The sequence below is a fragment of the Pagrus major genome, chromosome 4 (genome assembly GCF_040436345.1).
Source record: "Pagrus major chromosome 4, Pma_NU_1.0".
Classification (NCBI taxonomy): domain Eukaryota; kingdom Metazoa; phylum Chordata; class Actinopteri; order Spariformes; family Sparidae; genus Pagrus; species Pagrus major.
Window position 1 is genome coordinate 4,659,265 of NC_133218.1, and position 19,648 is coordinate 4,678,912.

Consider the following 19,648-nt stretch of genomic DNA (forward strand, 5'->3'; position numbering starts at 1 on the left):
TTCAAATCTTTCACATGCACAAGATCAAATATAAAAACACTGAAGGAAAGGAAAAAAAAAACGAAATGCATAATTTTAATTCTGAAGCTGGTGGTTTAACTACTTTATATAGTTTATATTTAGATTGTTAATTTCCCCTTGCAGATCAAATAAATGTATCAATTTATTTCGTGATTTTATTTTGTATTATTAAACTGATTCTGCAAAGTAGCTAGTAACTAAAGATTTCAAATAAATGTAGTAAAAAGGACAATATTTTTCTTAAAATTGTACTTCAGTAAGTGTATTTAGTTACTTTCCACCACTAGACATTAGAATATAGGACGTTGTGGGAAGAGGCTTGTTAGAAGAAAAGAACCAAAACTAGAACTTTGTTAACCTTAATTAGGGTTTTTAATTCAGCTTGTTTTGTTTGAAAGCTTTTGTTATACTGTTTGATTTCTTTTCTTTTTACACATTTGAAATACAAATCCATCCATCCATCCATCCATCCATCCGTCTGTTGATCAGTCAGTCAGTCAGTCAGTCTGTCAGTCAGTCCTACCTGAATCCACAGTGGTTCCATGGTGGGCCCTGGAGACGTCAGATTCTCCAGGTGTCCTGTCCTCTCGTAGGTGAACACCGTCCCTGCTGCCTTGTACTCTCCGTTCCACTGAATCGTCCAGCCGCCGTTCAGAAAATACTTGTTGGGGTTGTCACTTCGTAGCGCCAGGAAGTTCCCAGCTTCAGCAACCTCCTCAATGCGAATGTCCCAAGCTCCCTCTGGGATCAGTCCGATGTCTACATAGCCTGGAGGACATTTAAAGCGAGTTAAAAACACAAGATGACCAGATTTATATATATTGTTACTTTATATCTTAATTATATATTACACTATTATAACATATAATAGGCCTGCTGCTGCTGAACCAAGTAAGAAACATACCAAGTCCTTCGCTCTCCTCAAACGTTCTCCTCACAGTCGTGCAGGTGGAGCCGTTACCGTTACACACCCCACAGCGATCCTCCACAGCGTTGGACGCAATCACATAGTCACAGCCTACATTCTATAAATAAAGAACACAATACATTATCTAGGAAAAACCTGACAGTAATTATACAAAAAAAAGCAAAATTAGATAATAGACATTATATATCGGCAGAGAACTGTTTTCTCATGATAAATTATCTCGCTATCCTGACAAAGTTGTTTGTTATCCTGAGATAAAATAAATAACTCATAATCTCAAGATAACACTATAAAAAAATAGTTGCAACGCTTCTGTCAAACACAGATTTAGCCTTTTTGCATTACAGGGACCACAGAAATGGGGCAGGTAAGTTGGAAAACGTGGCTGCCTGACAAAAATGTCACAAAATGTCATGGAATCAGAGCCCAGAGTCTGTGATTGCTGTCCACTTGGTATCCAAACAGTGTCTGTATCAGTGACTGGCATTTTGGCCCGGGGTGATAGGCAAGCACAGGCAGATAACAGCCATGCCGTTTGCTCTATCAATAAGCTCATTTTCATTCAGAATGTCAAATGTAAGAGACTGACCTGAAGTGAAAACAAAGTGAGTTTCAGCTCAATGCACTGCATGACCAACAAGGCAGTGGTGCAATGAAATGAAGCAGAGATATACCAGGAGAATTTCCCATATAGATACAAGTGTGGAATAATCGATAGTTTCGAATAGTTTTTGTTTTTAAATCAGCAGAGGAAACAGAAGAGGAGACAACAGAGAGAATACAGTATGTGGAATAGTGGGAACATTGTTGATACCTGACAGATGCCGTTGATGCACATGTCTCTGCTTTTGTTGCCTTCGTGGCACGGCGTCCCATCGGTGACAGCATCTCGCATCTTTTCAGAAAAATGTTCGTTCACTGGACGGCAGTGCAGTTCACATGGGCTCACTGAAGAAATTATAGATCCAAAGGAAAGATGGAACAAAGCTTTGAGAGAGATGGACACTGAACACTAGCAACAAAAGGTGCTCTTTTTTAAGTTTGCCTAAAAACTGACAGATTAAAAGGGACAGTTCACCCTAAAATCAAAAATCCATATTAAATTCTCTTACCTGTAGTGCTTTTTATCCACTGATCGATTTTTTTTATGTTGAGTTGCTGAGTTTTGGAGATATTGGCCGTAGAGATGCCTTCTCTTGAGTATAATAGAAATATATGGCACTTGACTTGCGGTGCTCAAAGCCCCCCAAAAATATGTTTGCACTCACTCAAAAGCAATGTTTCTTACAGAAGTCATGATCTTGTTACTCAAGATAATCCACATACCTTGTTGTAAGCAGTTTCATGTAGGAACTATTTTCTTTCCGTGTCACTGCACAAAAGGAAACATGCATCTACTCATGAACAAGTGGCTCATAAACATCACTGGCGTCCTCCTCAGCGAGCTGTAAAGATAGGTTGCCTAGTTAGCTTAGTTAGCTAGCTCTTCATACATGAGTCGACGCACCCTTCCCTCCGCGCAGTGATGTGGTTGGTGGGGTATTTCAGATATAAAGAAAACAGTGATCATGATTTCTGTAAAGAGACTTGCTGCTGAGTTTTTTCCAAACGTATATTTTTGGCACAAGCCAAGTGCCATCTAGCTGTGATATGTCCACATCTCAGCAACTCACACCAAGAATAATCAAGATGCATAAATAGCACTACAGGCATGAGGAAATAAATATATAGCTCACCTCTGCTGATGACTGCTTCCCACTTATAGAGCTTGCCCTTATACGGCATTGTGTTGAAGTGACTACACTGGAGGTCTCTGAAGGTGGGCAGGTCATGAAGACACGCTGCAGTGTGACAGATCTTGTACCTCCGTCGCTCTCCCAGACAATACTTCCCTCTGTGTTTCGGACTGTAGGACAGTAAAATATATTTCGATATTTCAGTCCTGATATTTGGAACAACTACCTGAGTAAACTACCTGCTTATCTTACATGTCACGTTAACTGTAGATCAAATTCACACTGCATCAGGTCCCAAGACTATCTGGTCCTTTGAAATCAAGTTATTAACACTGAGATTGGAAAACTAGCTGTTAAATTTTCATTTACATTTACATTTTATTCACCGATTACTGTTTACCATTTCTGTAGAGTCTCTAAGCAAACCTGTATAACTTGTACAATCAGAGTGACAATAAACATCTTGAATGTTGAAATCTGAATCTTGAATCTAAATATTATGGTACACAAAAGTGGAACAATTTCGATACATTTTGCGAAATTAGAAAGACTGGTGCCCATTGCGCAGTTTCAGACTCTTTTGACTGTGCTAATGTATGTCTTTCCTTTGACTGGTTGCTAGGTGATTTGTTGTATGGTCTATGTATGGGAATAGAGACAACCCTGTATACACAAGGGTTTGAATGAAAAGAGGAGAAAAGAGGAGATGCTTTAGATATTTATTTAAGCCACCCTTTTAATTTTGTGCATGATAAACTGATATTAAAAGGGTTTAATGATAAGATTACAAGAAAACATTCTTGCTCTGAGCAACATCTCACATGTTTTATGTTAACAGTGAAGCTTATGAAGAGTTGTGTTAAGTGACAGACAGTTAGTGTCAGTCACTTAAACATTCCTCAACTACTATAAAAATACTGTTTCTTTAGGTGGCAAGAAATCTCTAAACACAATTGATTTTTACACTTTATTTTTTTTTTAATTTTGATACGATTGTGTTAAAATAATCAGATAATGGTGAATGGCAGGTATCATTTGTATGTGTAAATGCATATGAAGCACAAACAAACATTAAATATCGAAACAAATGCAGCATATAAAACAGTTCTTCTCATTCTTGTTTTGCTGATGATATCAGCCTCATTGATTGGGCTGCACTCTGCAGATTACATCATAGATTGTGCTGTCTCTCACCGGCAAGCGACAGGTAGATCAAATGTGTGAATTAAGCTACTGCCTGATGCTCCTCTCATTTTGCAAACGTCAATCATCTGTCCATGTTTTTTCCAAAGAAGGTTAATCTCTCCACCCACACCTGATGAGACTACACTACATAACACAGTATGTACACAGTAATTTTCAATCATTAACTGTTAATAAGATGTTTTTCCTCTTGTCAAGACAAGGTCAATTTCAGATTCACTCAAGTATTTTGTGCTGAAAGGTAAATCTTACACTGGGTTATCACAGTCTCTGTGGGCGCTCCGGACTCCGGACCCACACGTCCTCGAACAGGCCGACCACTCGCTCCACGACGCCCAGCCACCATTTACACTCGCTGGCTCGTATCCAACTGTGACACACTCTCCTCTGAAACACCACTGGTAAAAGAAAATAGCACATTTTACATCATTAAATGCAGGTTAACACATAGCTTCATCTTCTTGTTCCTACTTGACAGAAAATGAAGTGTTGTTTCTACATTTGTCGCCCACTCACTTCAAGGTTTATAAATACCATATTGTCTGTATTCTGATACAGTACATATCTTTAAATGTCACAGCATGTATATTTTTCTTTTCACTTTCAATGACAGGATTTGTTAAGTCCATTTCACTGTTTAACCTTATCTTGTATTAATTGCATTATTTTAAAAACATTTTTACTCCTGCATATTGGCTCAGTATTTTTTATAACACTAGTTTCCTGCAGTTATGTATATTGAAAGTCTATCTCTGCCAACATAATATAACATGAATACACTTTTATGAAATAAAAAATTACGTTTCAGGAGCGGTGCTATTACACATAACGAATGCTAACTCTTAAATTAGTTAGTTTGTAGTTAAATTAGTTTTTTAGTCTGTCATTCATGAAATTAAACCTCCTGAGAGAAAAGATGCAAACAAGGCAACCCATCTACCTTAGGGGCACTATGTTGTTTGGAGAAGAAATTCAAACTCAGAATTTTAATATTTACAATATTAATGATGTAATAATACAAACTCAGAAGTAGGCAGGTTCCCCCAAATATAAACAAAGTAAAACAGTATGAAACTGTGTTGTCACTTTGTTTCTTCAGTTTATTCAGTCATGAAAACAAAGAGAGTTTGTTTATTTAGTTTGTTTAGGCATAAAAAAAAAGATCTTTCTCTTCTGATTAAAATTTCTTCCCTAGAACTACAAAGTGCATCTTTAACTAATTTCATTGTTGGAAAAAATCTTAAAAGCAACACTAATAAGCTGAAATGTGTTTCATAGTGGTTTGTGATGTTACAGTAGTCACTCATTTTATCCCACTACCTACCTTTGCTGATAAGAGGCAGTTGGTGCCTGGTGGCATGAATGCAAAATGAATGTGTTGTTGAAGTTTTCCACACACCATCCTGATACCAGAATCACTATCATTCTGCCCTGAAGTTCAAAACACATTGTTGTTTACTGTGAGAAAGCTGAGTGGCTGTTGATGGTAGAACAGCACTTCTGTTTATATATAAAGCACTTCTCAGCAAACTACCAGGGTATCTTATATGTCATCTTAAGTATAGGTCAACCACTGTATGTGCTGCACTATGTCCCAATAGGATTATTTGGACCTTGAAAATCACCATACGAATACTAAGACTGGAAACCGGTTCTTAAATTTTATGCTCCACAGAAGTGGAACAATTAAACCTGGGAGGTTGGACCAGCTGATCCCTTTTACTCAGTTTTAAGGTTGTGTATGGTTTGTATTAATATATTAAGCAGTTATATAAAAATTTTTGAAGTAGCAAGACACTCAGTCCACAGAGAATGCACACAACTAGTAAACAACTATCATATATAAACACCAAAAAATTATGACATGGTTACTTCAGAAACTGTCATTTCAAACGAGCCGTCAAGTCTTCCATAGTGTTGTGATGTCTCAACTACACAGTCACCGCCCCCCCCCCCCATGGTTACAAAACACCTCAGGCCTGTGAGAGCTGACCAATCAGAGCAGACTGGGTATGGACCTGAAAATGAGCATGGTATGGGACCTTTGAGACCCTGTTAGCTGGCTTGGAGCAGTTTGTGTGTATGTGTTTTTGTTGACTGTTTGTGTTTTTTTGTTAAAGTATATGTTCTGTCATTATATGTAGAATATACTGTATATGCAATTTTTGGTCTGTTTTGTTGTCCTGTGTACACAGAGCACCTGTTAAATGAAGGTGAAATGAGTGGAATCTATTTCAGTACTACTTGTAATATTAAAGAAACAAAACCAGGCAAAAAGGTCAGAAACCAATCTAAAACAAACATATTTGCAGGGTAGGGGTCTGTCAGAGTCCTGTTTCTACATGTTGACTCCCTTGAGGGAAACAGGACAAAAAACTCCCATGAGTCTCCCTGACCCCTCTGGAAATCAACCACTGTCAGCTGTCAAGAACAGAATCTGGATTTTCATCACAACCCCCACCTCTCTAATGCACATGAAATACAAGACTCACCTTGTCCTGACCACAACTGGTCCCATCCACAGCCCCGTCCAGCTTTGAGTGGCAGGTGGTTCCCACAGTGCACCACAGAGTGCTGCATACATTCTGGGAAAGCAGAGAGAGATCAATGTATTATTTCTTCAACCTGCTTGCCTGTCAAACATACATGTATTTCCACAAGGTATTCTAGTATAGAAGCAAAAATGGTGCATACGCTGTTCCCCACTCAAACATGCAGTGCATAATGCTACATAATGAATTTGACCTCATATAAAGTGAAAGGAGGTGTGGTGAAAAATCTATCTTGAAACTCTCTTATTGGTTATTGTAATAAATGTAGTTTATATACGTGCACTGTACATCTTGCATTTATTTATTTATGTTCCCATCTGTCAATACAGAGTTCAAGTGTCATTAATATTGATGGTTAAAGCTTACCCTCACTCACAAAGCCTATTTCTTGCTTTGTGTGATAAGAATGCAGTATGTGAACTGAAAGCCTTGGCACTGTGTGCTACCTTACTTCCTGGAATCCAGTTACCATTAGTCCCATGCCTCATGTTCTATAGTGATGGTTTTCAAAGACATTTCTGTGTGTGAAATCTGCACTTCAGCAGGTCGACATTTAAAAAAAAACTTGCTTTCTAGTTGAGAGTTACATCAGAGGATCAACTACCCCTCTCAGAAGCCAATTACATTTAATTAGATTATTGGCTAAGGTTAGCCTGGCTCCATGTAAAATCTCATGGAAATGCAAAAGGGACTTTTACAGACAACAATCTCGGGTGTGTTTGCAAAAATTCTGAATCAGAAGAGCAATAAGGAGGTGTTTATTTCCCACAGGAGTAAAATCTCTGTGTGTGAAGATACCAAAGGTCAATGTGCTGCTTATAAAACAGCCCCTGGCTGATGAGTTTGATAGTCTAAGCCTATTCCTGTTGTGGTTGCTTGACATTTGTGATGATTATGTGGAGGACATTTTCCATTTTAGTCAAATTCATTACCATGTGGATAAAGATGATTTTTGAGATGCAAACGATTTCAGCATTTGAACTTCCAGAATGCAATTTGTGAGCAATATTTAGCTTCTTTTCAGAGTAATATACTGCAATATTTAGCTTCTTCCAAAGTAATATCCTGCCCCTTACAAGGAAAGAAAAAGATTAAGGAAGAGAACAGAGAGGTTAGGGAGACATACAGTATTGATTCTCAATGTAGAGATTAAGTGAAATGGAAAGGTCTCAGTGACTGAACATTAAACTCCACAGCAGCTTTGAAAGACCAGTGCTTCTAAAAAGAGCAGGTCTGAGTCACAACCTGGATCTGATTCTCCTTGGCTTTCCAGATGGCTACCTGAGCCCCATGCAAGGAGATTTATCAGGACCTGACAGCCTCCTCTGGCTGCATCTCACACAATAAACAGACAAATCAATAGAGAAACATTCCCAAATCCCCAAACCGACAAAGTATCGAGCAGCCTATGTAATCCCTCTAACCAAGGACACTGCCGGCATCTCCACTGTTTCGACAAACTGCAACCCCCCCATGAGCATACATCCACATGGCTATACTACTGTACAAGTAGTACAAGTAGCAACCACATGGTCAAAGCTTTATGTGAAACTGCTGCATAATAGAAGCACTTGGATGGTTGGACATAATTCACAAGTTCGACCTTGAACAGCAAACATACATACTGCTGTGTGCTGCAGACACGTGTTTTATCAACAAAAAAAATATCATCTCCAGCGTGGCACAACAGCTTAATTGGAAATGTAAGAAATAATGAACTCAACAACAACAGCAACAACAACAACAAAATGAATGAGGAAGAGGTTTTGCAACAAAAGGAATTGAAGGAAGGAGAGTTTTGCCCTGGTTGATGCAAGGACACTTGGTCGAGTTTTCTCCGAAGTAAACCCAACAACCTGCCTTTTAGATCCAATTCCCACATCACTCTTAAAATCGTTTTATGGATTCTTTGAGGAACAGTTTTTAAACATCATGAATTGCTCTCTTTAGATGGGTGTCTTTCCCACCGCCTTCAAAACGGCGGTGGTGAAGCCTCTTCTTAAGAAGAGCAATTTAGACCCCAACGTTTTTAATAACTACCAACCCGTATCCAAAAAGGGCTCAAAAATGTAAAGTGGCACTGACTGTTGACAAGCTTTATATTAATGGTCAGCTATTCCAAGACTCAAAAATAACTCCCTGGCTCTTTTAACATGGTTTAGCATGGTTTTTTCTTGTTTTTTACTGAGTCCATATGACTCATTCTTTCAATGACATTCCTGACACTAAACTGGGTCTTGAAAAGGGGCTAGTCTTAGCTCATGTTAATGTATGCAGCTTGCGTAATAAGGTTGAGGAATTAGAAGGTATTGTTAGCAGTAATAGTATTAATATTCTTGCCATTTCTGAGACACATCTTGATGATTTTTTGTCTGACATAGATGTAAATATTGAGCGGTTCTCTATTTTTAGAAAAGATAGGAATCAATTTGGAGGAGGTGTGGCCATTTATGTTCAGAATATTTTTCCTGCCAAAGTATGTGATGATTTAATGAAAGATGGAATTGAAGCTCTTTGTGTACAAGTCTATCTACCTCATCTTAAGCCTATTTTAGTATGCTGCTTCTATCGTCCTCCTAGTGCTGATGCTCTATATCTTAATGATCTGTGTAATATATTTGATACGTTATCTGACATGAATAATGAAATCTACTTACTAGGTGATATGAACATAGTTTGGTTGGGTAGGCCTGGTACAAACAAGAACAAGGTCCTTTCTATTTTGAATGCTTGCAACCTGTATCAGATTGTCACTCTGCCCACAGGAAATAGTATAGATAGTGATGGTATCACCCTGAATACATGTATCGATCACATTTATACTAATGTTCCTGACCTATGTTCTAAAGTTGTCTCTGTGCCAATTGGTTTTAGTGACCATAACATAATTGCTGTTACCAGAAAGACAAAGCTTCAGAAAGTCAGAGCAAATGTTATTTATACTCGTTCATATAAAAAATTTCATAAAGAATGCTTTATCGAAGATATATCAAGTATAAATTGGAGTGATGTATATAGTGAGGAGGACCCTGAGGCTGCACTTAGTTTATTTATGTCCAAATACATGAAGGTTGTAGACGAGCATGCTCCTTTAAAAAAGTTTACGGTCAAGCATAAAAGAGCCCCATGGATTGATAACACTTTAATGAATTTAATAACAGAGAGAGACGCTGCTAAAAAGGTTGCTATAATGTCTGGATTAATTGAAGATAGACGCAAGTATTGCTCTTTGCGTAATCAAGTTACAAAATTAAACAAATTGAAAAAGAAGGATTACTATAAACTAAGATTAAATACGGCTAAATATGATGGTAAAAATCTTTGGAGTGTTTTTAATGAAATGATGGGTCACAAAACTAATGTTTGTCCTCCCTTTGTTGAATCAAATGGTTTTGCTCTCACTAAGCCAAATGACATTGCTAATCATTTTAACAATTTCTTTATAAAAAAAGTATCTCAACTTAGAGAAAGCATGAATACCCCAGACAACCATAAATCAAAAGACATAATCACGAATATTATAATGAATGACAAAGTATGCACTTTTGAATTTCACCAGGTTGAAGTCAAAGAGGTGGAAAGGCTTCTCTGTGCTCTTCCTGACAATAAATTAGCCGGTGTAGATAATCTGGACAGTAAACTGTTAAGGATTCCTGCCAGCTGTATTTCATCTCCAGTGACTTATATTATTAATAGATGTTTATGTTTCTGCAAAACTCCTATGTTGTGGAAGACAGCTAAAATTGTCCCCATACCCAAAGATAAGAAATTAGTCTTTAATGAGAGCAACTCTAGACCAATTAGCATTATTCCAGTCTTGAGCAAAATAATGGAAAAAGTTGTATATATGTAAATTCATGATTATTTTTTCACAAATAATTTGATAACCATGTCTCAGCATGCCTATAGAACTAGCCACTCCACGTCCACTGCCTTGATAAAAATGACTGATGACTGGTTTAGAGCTATTGACAATTCTTTAATTCTTCTTCTCAGGGCAGCTGCCTCGGACCGTTACTGTTCACTGTGTTTATTAATGATCTTGCTTGGGCTACTGAAAGAGCAGAAATTGTGTTTTATGCCGATGATTCAACCTTGTATTATGCTGCGCCTTCATACAGTGAGTTGAATGATGTCCTTAATAAGGAACTGCAAATTCTACATGACTGGATTTCTTGTAATAAGTTAGTCCTTAATGTTCTTAAAACTAAAAGTATTTTAATAGGTTCAAGACATAAGTTATCTTGTAGACCAAGGTTGGATTTAAAGTTAAATAATGTAACTGTGGAACAAGTAGAGACTGTTAAACTTCTGGGTGTAATGTTGGATTCCAGGCTTTCCTTTAGTAATTACATAAATCAAATTATCTTAAAAATGGGAAGAGCTGTTGGTATCTCCAGGAAATGTGCTTCCTTTGTTGCTCGACCCCTAATGTGTCAGATTGTGCAGAGTTTGGTGTTGTGCCACCTAGATTATTGTTCTGTGGTCTGGGCATCTGCTGCCAAAACTGAGCTCAAAAAGCTGCAGATTGCCCAAAATAAGGCTGCACGGTTGGTATTGGGCTGCTCTACCCGATCAAATGTTAATCGCATGCATGATTCCCTCTCATGGCTGATGGTAGATAACAGGTTAGCATCAAGCACTGCTGCAATGTTTCAGTCAGTCTTGATCGGTAAAGCGCATGACTTTTTATTTACTCAAATTGTTTTTAGAAACACTGTGCACAACTATAGCACTAGAGGGTCCAGCAATGGTCAGCTGGAAGTGCCTCACCCAAGAACTAAGGCCTTATCACGATCTTTTATCTATAGAGCAATAACTCTGTGGAATAATTTGCCTCACTACCTATGTTGTACTGAAAGTAAACAGGTATTTAAAAAGAAATTGAAATCCTATTTTATACGAGCTGTACATGAGTACGAGTGGCTTCATTTTGCTGTCTAAGAAAAACTCTGTTTAAGATTTGCGGAAATTTTCAAATGTTTGTTTTAACTTTTTAACATTAGGTATATTGTGATAGATTGTATTTGTAAATGTATGATATGTTGAGTATGTGATGTTCTTGTGTATATTCTGTGTTGTTCCTTGTTGACCCCAGGAAGACTAGCTGGCTACTAAGGTACCAGCTAATGGGGATCCTTAATAAACAAACAAACAAACAAACAAACTTACCGTTTTTAAGTAAAATTTTAGAAAAACTGTTTTTTAACCAAGTTAATTACTTTTTAAACAGAAATAACATTTTAGAGAAACATCAGTCTGGTTTTAGGAGAAACCATAGTACCGAGACAGCACTTTTAAAGATTTTAAACGACATCAGGTGGAATTTAGATAACAAAAAGCTCACAGTGTTGGTTCTACTGGATCTAAGTGCCGCTTTTGATACAGTAGACCATCACATTTTATTAAATAGACTCAGACATCTGGTCGGCCTCTCTGGTACTGTTCTTAACTGGTTTTGTTCTTATCTCACAGACCGATGCTTTTATGTAAGTATGGATACATGTTCCTCAGGAACCCATGAAAGTGGATGTGGGGTTCCCCAAGGGTCAATTTTAGGTCCACTTCTTTTTAATCTTTACATGCTTCCTCTTGGGGACGTCATCAGGAGACACGGCATCAGCTTCCATAGCTACGCTGATGATACGCAACTGTACATTGCCGTGTCTCCTGATGACACAGGGCAAATTGATGCCCTTTTTAACTGCATTGTAGACATCAAGTCATGGATGGCAGTGAATTTCCTACAGCTCAACCAGGACAAAACTGAGGTTTTAGTTATAGGTCCTGAAGGCCAGAGAGAGAAACTTTTACCAAAACTACAGGATCTTTAACCAACACAATCAGTAAAAAATCTGGGCGTGATTTTTGATTCTGAGCTGAATTTTATTCCACATATCAAAAATATGACGAAAATAGGTTTTTATCATCTTAAGAACATAGCCAGAGTCCGCCCGTTTCTCTCCCAGGCCAGTACGGAGGTGCTAATGCATGCTTTTATTTCCTGTCGCTTAGATTACTGTAATGCCCTGCTCTCTGGTCTTCCCAAAAAGAGTACTTTAAATCTCCAATTATTACAAAACTCAGCCGCACGCGTGCTGACAAGGACCAGAGGGCGGGAGCACATTACACCAGTTTTAGAGTCGCTGCATTGGCTCCCCGTCCGCTTCAGGATCGATTTTAAGGTTCTTTTACTGGTTTTTAAATGTCTTAACGGCCTTGCGCCCTCCTACTTATCTGACCTGCTTTTACCATATCAACCCTCGCGGACCCTGAGGTCCTCCGGCACCGGCCTTTTATCCATACCAAAACCCAGAACTAAAACCCCCGGTGAGGCGGCATTTAGCCACTATGGCCCCCACCTGTGGAACAGCCTGCCGGAGAGCCTCAGGACTGCAGAGACTGTTGATATTTTTAAGGGAAGGTTAAAGACACACCTTTTCAATCAGGCTTTTAACTAATATTTTAAATTCTTCTTACGTTCTTATGTGGTTCTATCTTATTTTATGTTGTTGCTTCTATCTTGTTTTTTAAGACGATATTAATCTTAAATAATTTTATTTGTTTTATTTATCATTGGTACTATTTTATTTATTGTCTTACGTATTTTTATCCTTTTAACTGTACACTCTATTTACTTATCTTTTGTCAGGGTTTTTATCCTATCTTATGTTTTTAGTTTTTAGGTTTAACTCCAGTGTTTCCTCAGGGGGGTCCTCCACACTGGGAGCTGTGTCTGGGCTGCTGCTGGGGGTTGCTGTCCTTGGGTCCCTTCGGCCTGGCCGGCTGTTGTCTGTCGGGGTCGGGGGGCCTGGGCGCTGGTGCCCCCTGTGGCACAGCCTGCGACTCCTCCCAGTGTGGACGGCCCCAAAGGTGGCGCTTCCTCAATCCTCAGTGCCATGCCATGTCTCCCTATTGCCATGTCTCCCTATTGTCAGTAGTGAGAGTGTGCAGGTGTGTGTGTGTGTTTGTGATTGTGATTGTGTGTGTGTGTGTGTGTGTGTGTGTGTGTATGTGTGTGCGTTTGTGTGTGTGTGTGTGTGTGTGTGTGTGTAGTATGGAGGGTGGGAGGGAGGGGTTTTCTTTGTAATTGTTTTTTCATGTGTAAAGCACTTTGTGTTGCATGTCCTTGGATGAAAAGTGCTCTATAAATAAAGGTTTGATTTTATTTTGATTTGATTTGATTTAATAGGTACTTGAGTGTTTCCATTTTATGCAACTTTATTCTTCTACTCCACTACATTTCAGAGGCAAGTAAGATTACTCAGGGATGACTTTGTGTACTTGCGTACTGAAGGATGAAAAGTTCCTGTATGTGTTTTCCTACTTCTTAAACTAAATAAACTCTTCATGAACCCTCTTGGATAAGCTGGAAAGGCATCGTCACAGAGCTGAAAACAGACAGTTGACAGTTTTTCTGAGCTCATGAAAAGTTTAATTTTTTGAGAAATAGAAATAAGTAATTTAAAAGGTGCTATTTCTGATTGCTTTGGGATTGTAGGACGGGTCAGCTGCCATCCCAAAGCATCAATTTTTGACGAGGTGGGAATGAGACTCAAAAATCAATTTCACTTACAAATAGCGCCTTTAAATGAGCTCAAACTTAAACATCTACAGTGGTATAATGACACTTGCATATTAATGCAACAGTAATATTTATCCAAAAACATCGGATATAATAGTAAAACATTAACAGTACAATGAGTACTTTTACTTTCCATACTTGAAATACATTTTGCTGATAATCCTTACGTACTGTCACATAAGTACGTTTTTGAATGCAGAACTTTTTGTTGCAGTGGGGTGGTTTTTTTTAGTGTGGCACTAGTACTTTTACTTACAAAGGAGTAAAGGAGCCAAACTGTTCTTCCACCACTGTAGAAAACAACATTTTACGTGGAAGGAAATTAATTCAGCATGTCAATAAGGCCTAAAGGACATGCACCTTACTATTTGATGAGAAACACTGATTCTTAACATTATCATGTTTTGTTACATGAAAACACCACAGGGTACCTTAAGGCAGTTGGTAAACATGCATAAAAAAGAAACTCAACATTTTTAACTTGAGTAACTATGTGCCTGGACTAAACAAAATGTGTAGATTTTCAGAGCAGCAGGCTGTTGATTTTGCATCCCACTGTTTTTCTATCCCGGGGGCTTGCTTGTAAAACTTGTGCCAGTTGTTACACACAGTGTTTATAAGGACACTTCGTTTGCTGGTGGAAAAATGTGTGTGTGGTCTCTGTCTGTCCAGTCTTTTACTGCAGTTGTTGCTCTGGTCTGTTGATCTGCATTGTATATCTGCTCCCAGCCACAATACACAAGCAGTCTAAGGAACACACAGCTGTGAAAGCCGAGAGGATTTAATCAAATGCACACGGCACCGGAAAGATTGCCCTAAAGCAGTGAAAACCCTGTGTCAAAAAAAGTGTCTGCATCGATTCTCTCCTTCAAACAAATCTGTTAGATTCTTTCAGTGACGTGCGGTCAGGAGAGGCAGGGGAGACAGAGCCTCACCTGTCATCATGGAAAAAATAAAATATATAATAAACAAATAAATTAAATGGTTATATTTGTCAAATGGTTTGAACTATAAACTAATTTTCCATTTAACTTAAACAATTTGGATTGTTTTTTATTAAAAATCGCTGAATTTTTGCACTTCCGTTCAAATACGGGGAAGAGACGCACGGTGAGGCAGCAGCAAGCTGAGCCTCACCTTGGATTGCGCAATCCCTCACAAACTGTGCTCTGCCATCCAATGAGAGCGTGTCACTGTCTCTCTGTATGTCGCCAATCAAATGTTTCAAACACTTTTAATATATGCCCCCCCTGACTTCCCAAAGTTTAGCTGATGTATATAATATATGTGTATAACCTGTTTGAGGCAGGCAGTTCTCTTGCCTCAAGGTAGGGGGCAATCGTGAGCCCAGAAATTCTAAATGCTACTCCGCAGCTGCAGAGTAAGTGACAGTGAGCTAGCAACAATCTTAGTCCATGGTTACGAGCGAGTCAAGTGCAGGGATATTTTTTCCCCCTCTCGCCCTGCCTGGATTTACAATGGAGGATTTTATATCCAAGCTCAAACAATTTTCTAAACTGGACTTTCAATCGAAACAGGAGGTAATAAATAAAGGAAGACCAACACCGGAGCTGAAAGGTTTGCTTCAGACTAACGTTACGGGCCCCTGTGCGTGCGTGTGTGTGTGTCCAAATTAAGAAAACCAAATTAATGCAGAAATCACGTAATGGAAATGCTACTGCCAGCGAGTCTAATGCAAGACTGATGACTGTTTTATAAAATAAAAATAAAAACAAATGCCCATAACAACAGCAGTTGCCGTGGCAGGGCAGTGACTGCCTCAGACAACGGCAACTGGAGTGAAAGGCAGGAAGTGCCACTACTAGCTGCCGCTGCCACGGATTGAGCCAGCCCTTGCTGTCAAATGGTGAATAATCTACTCTGTTGGGTTCATATATTTGTAAATCTGATTCTGATGGAGTCAGTGCCTCACCAGCCATGAACCTCACCGCACGTCACTGGATTCTTCAGTAGTGGGCTTGAATACTAAGACTGGTTCGAGTCTTGTTAATCATTTGCTTGTAAATCCTTGGAAACCAGTCGCTGTAATTGCCTCATGTCCTGCATGAACTATGTTTCACACTACCAGCTACTGAGAAGGATGTGCGTTTTGCTTATGCAGACAGTTTAAATCCAGCTCATGTCATTAGTCTAGGGTTGATGCAGAGGGGGGGTTTCCTGGGCTAAATCGGGATGGTGGTTTGTCTGGCCATGCGGAGCTGCTCACAGGTACAGTAACTCACTAAAAATCAGAGCTACCTCTCCTGCATAGGATCAATTACAAAGATCTTTCCTGATAATTTTGCTCATCAGCAATTTATCATTTGAAAAGTCACACTTAGCTGTTAAGCTGTCATCTGAATTATCATGGTTATGAATTGCTGATGGTAGAATAGCACAGTGCACCAAAGTCAACAGTCAACGTTCACACTGTCAAAATATTATATTACAAGCAAAAGGCAAGCAAAACCTTACTTAAACTGGCAAAAGACAACTTTTTTGCTTTAACTTCATTCATTCTGAAGTAAATAGTTTGATGCAGTGTAATGGCTGTAGAAAAATGACACTGTTCTCATATAGATTGGGTCCCTATACACCTCTTGCCAGCGGGCTGGATTTTTCCCATAGAAATTAAAATTGCATTACGGCACAAAGGAAACATGCATATCTGCCATTGCACAACCAAAACAGGAAGAGGCATTGTTTTCCCTGGTTGCTATCCCCAGGTAACGGTGGAGCAACTGGAATAATGGTGAAAACTCTACACTACAAAGGATAAAGAAATCACTGATGGAGGAGGCAACAAAGAGGAAGAGGGAGAGTGACAGAAACTGAGGTTAAACACTGAGCAGACGGGCATTCACTCAATAGAGAGTGTTCGGGTTTAAATGTGTTCCCTTGCTGATTTGTGTATCTGCTTACCACCAGGACTCAAGATTCAAGTTCAAAATCTTTCTACTGGATAGGTTAGTAAAAAAATCCTGCCTACTTATGAATACAACCAAGTGTTTTACTCTGCCTTTTCATACTGTAGCATTAAGATCAGGCTTTCTAGGTCAAATTAGGGTTCCTATAGTTGTATTTTGCATTAGACAGTAGCTAGGCTGCTTGCCGTAGCCATGTTGCTATCACTGGGAATTTTAAGCAGCGATGGTTGAAGGGATGGCTGTGGCGTTCAAGGAAAAAATGTATGTTGCAGACAGGGTTAGGTTTTGGGTTACAATGATGAAGCCATGTGTGACGACTCAATACAACAGTGTGCCGACGCACAGTGGGGTTGACAGTGGCGACCTGTGTGTCCTGGATTCCTTCAGGATACTGTAAATTTTGACGACTCACTCACTCCGATTGCTTCTTCAGGCCACCATTTTTTCAAACACTTGTTTGTCTTGTGGCTTATCAAAAGGCTTTGACTGTATTGATTTCATAGTTTCTTTTTTTTCAATCTAAACATGACTGATTTGCGACCATCATGTTGGTTTTTGTAAGGATGCAGTTTCCAATGGGGATTTCCAAAGAGAGAAGACATTCCCTCTGTGTTCACTCTTTACCCTCACTGTTGTCATTGTTTCCGGTTTATTTTCTCACAAAGATCTATGAATATTTTCATCCTACTGTCCTGCCAGGCTCGTCCAGAAGAGACAACATCTGAGCTGATAAAAAATAGTCACCTTCAGTTATTAGTACAAGCTCACAGAAGCGTTTTTTTAACAATCTCTTACAGTAATGAAATGGTAAAGGTTGCACCAGCACATTGTACTGAGGAAATGATGGGATCGATGAACAATGGAGGAGGTTGTAGGTACACAAAGGAACGTGTTGTTGTGGCAGCAGAAACAACAACACAAGACAGGACCAACTAGAAAAGGACAAACATGCAGTGAAGAAGAGAAGGAGAAAGGAGGAAGCCTACATTTTGTCTATACAACTATACATGGTGTTGCAAGGTTTTACTACGATTTATTGGTTGTCTTAGAGAGTCTTACATCCATGTCATCGCAGAGCAGGGACCCGGAGCCATACTGCAGTCGACACTGATGGGCAGCGCTGTACAGAACCCCAGGAAGAACCAAGTTTAAGGACAGCTTCTCCTTCACCGGGGTATCATCGAGACACCAGCCCCAGCCACGACTGTGAGGGGTGGGTGCATAAAGTAAGACATGAAAAACAGTCAGGTGAGCACAGTTTATAAATGTTTCTTTGTTACACACACAGTATCATTCTGCAATATTTTTTATCAAAATGAATATATGCATTTACTACCTTTCTGTACTACACTGTAAACGTTGGTCATGTTTACAGTGTAGTACAGAAGTTTCCAGCAGAGGCAAGGAATACTATAATACAACAAGAATATTCAGCAACAGACATGTGAACAATGACCTCTGAGTGCCAAAGTAAAAAAAAAACAAGAATTCAAGAGGAGTAAAAGAACCCATCTATGTCAAACTGAAACAAACGTCCTTGAACAGAGGAGGTGGCGTACAACGTTACTTATCACTCACCTACAATGCAGCACTGAGTGCCCTCCCCAGACAGCTGAACAACCATTCACACCTGGGCTCACCTAGCCCTAGCAATCCACATGAAGACTGGTGAACTCTGAACCTCAGAGCTCACACGTGTCCTTAACAACTCTGTAAGGACACTCAGACATAGTTTAAAAGCCTGCAAACTCCCCTCCAGTTAGTTAGAACTGAAGAAGCCTCAAGGATGAGAGGTGAAACGTATTCAAGAAACTGAAACAAGTCTAGTTGCCTACGATACAGCACCTGGAATTACCATGACCTGGATGATTGAGAACCTTCATCAACAAACTGAGCACTTAAGATTATAATATCACAATTTATGAATATCATTTTGAGTTTCACTGACGTGGAGCAGAACTGTAGCCAATGAAAACATTTCACTGTGTTATGATTTATTTTCTGAGCATCATGACTCTATAGAAATGAGCGTAGTAAGCGTACTGTAGTAAATCAGACTGTGAAATAAATGCGGCACGGCACAAACAGATTTTGGTCACAAACTTGAAAACTGCTGTGCACATTGGGTAGGTAATTACAATTAATTCGGAGGGAGGTCTGTTCCAAATTTCATGGATATCCATCCAGCAGTTGTAGATATGTTTTAGTCTAGAAGGACCAACATTTACACCAGCATTTCCATCCCCTGGGACCCCAAGCATGGCTAAAAACACTTTGAGTGTCCATGTGAACCTCATCTACATGAGTGCAAGGCGAGATTTATATCAAGACTCAAGAAGTGTTGCTTTGATTAATTGTGCATGTTAGTACGCTGTAAGTAATCATTCAGTGATATTGCTTCAGTGTTCAGTGCAATCTGATGTTCAATCAAAAGAACATTAAAAGTGTCTTTCTAATTAAAACCTGCAGATTAAATTAGGTAAAAAGAAATTTGATTAAATGCTATTTAATTTTCCTTACCAAAAAACAGCACAGACGTGAGAGATATTTGGAAATATTATAACTGTTTAAGAACTAGACATATCAAGTCTGATTTATATTTATTAAACATATAAATTATTCTTTATTACATGCAAGAAAACAACCTTAAGGACTCAATGTTTTGATTTGTTACTCACGTGTTAAACAAGTACATC

General features: G+C 38.9%; 1 protein-coding gene across 1 annotated transcript in view; it reads right to left on the bottom strand.

The window, feature by feature from the left end:
* Positions 1 to 19,648, bottom strand: part of adamts7 (a disintegrin-like and metallopeptidase (reprolysin type) with thrombospondin type 1 motif, 7) — a 99,857-nt gene that overhangs the window by 42,600 nt on the left and 37,609 nt on the right. Inside the window, 7 exon segments of the mRNA XM_073463801.1 lie at positions 545 to 789; positions 926 to 1,046; positions 1,764 to 1,897; positions 2,686 to 2,855; positions 4,141 to 4,286; positions 6,381 to 6,473; positions 18,012 to 18,156. Of these exon segments, the coding sequence (XP_073319902.1) occupies positions 545 to 789; positions 926 to 1,046; positions 1,764 to 1,897; positions 2,686 to 2,855; positions 4,141 to 4,286; positions 6,381 to 6,473; positions 18,012 to 18,156 (1,054 nt within the window).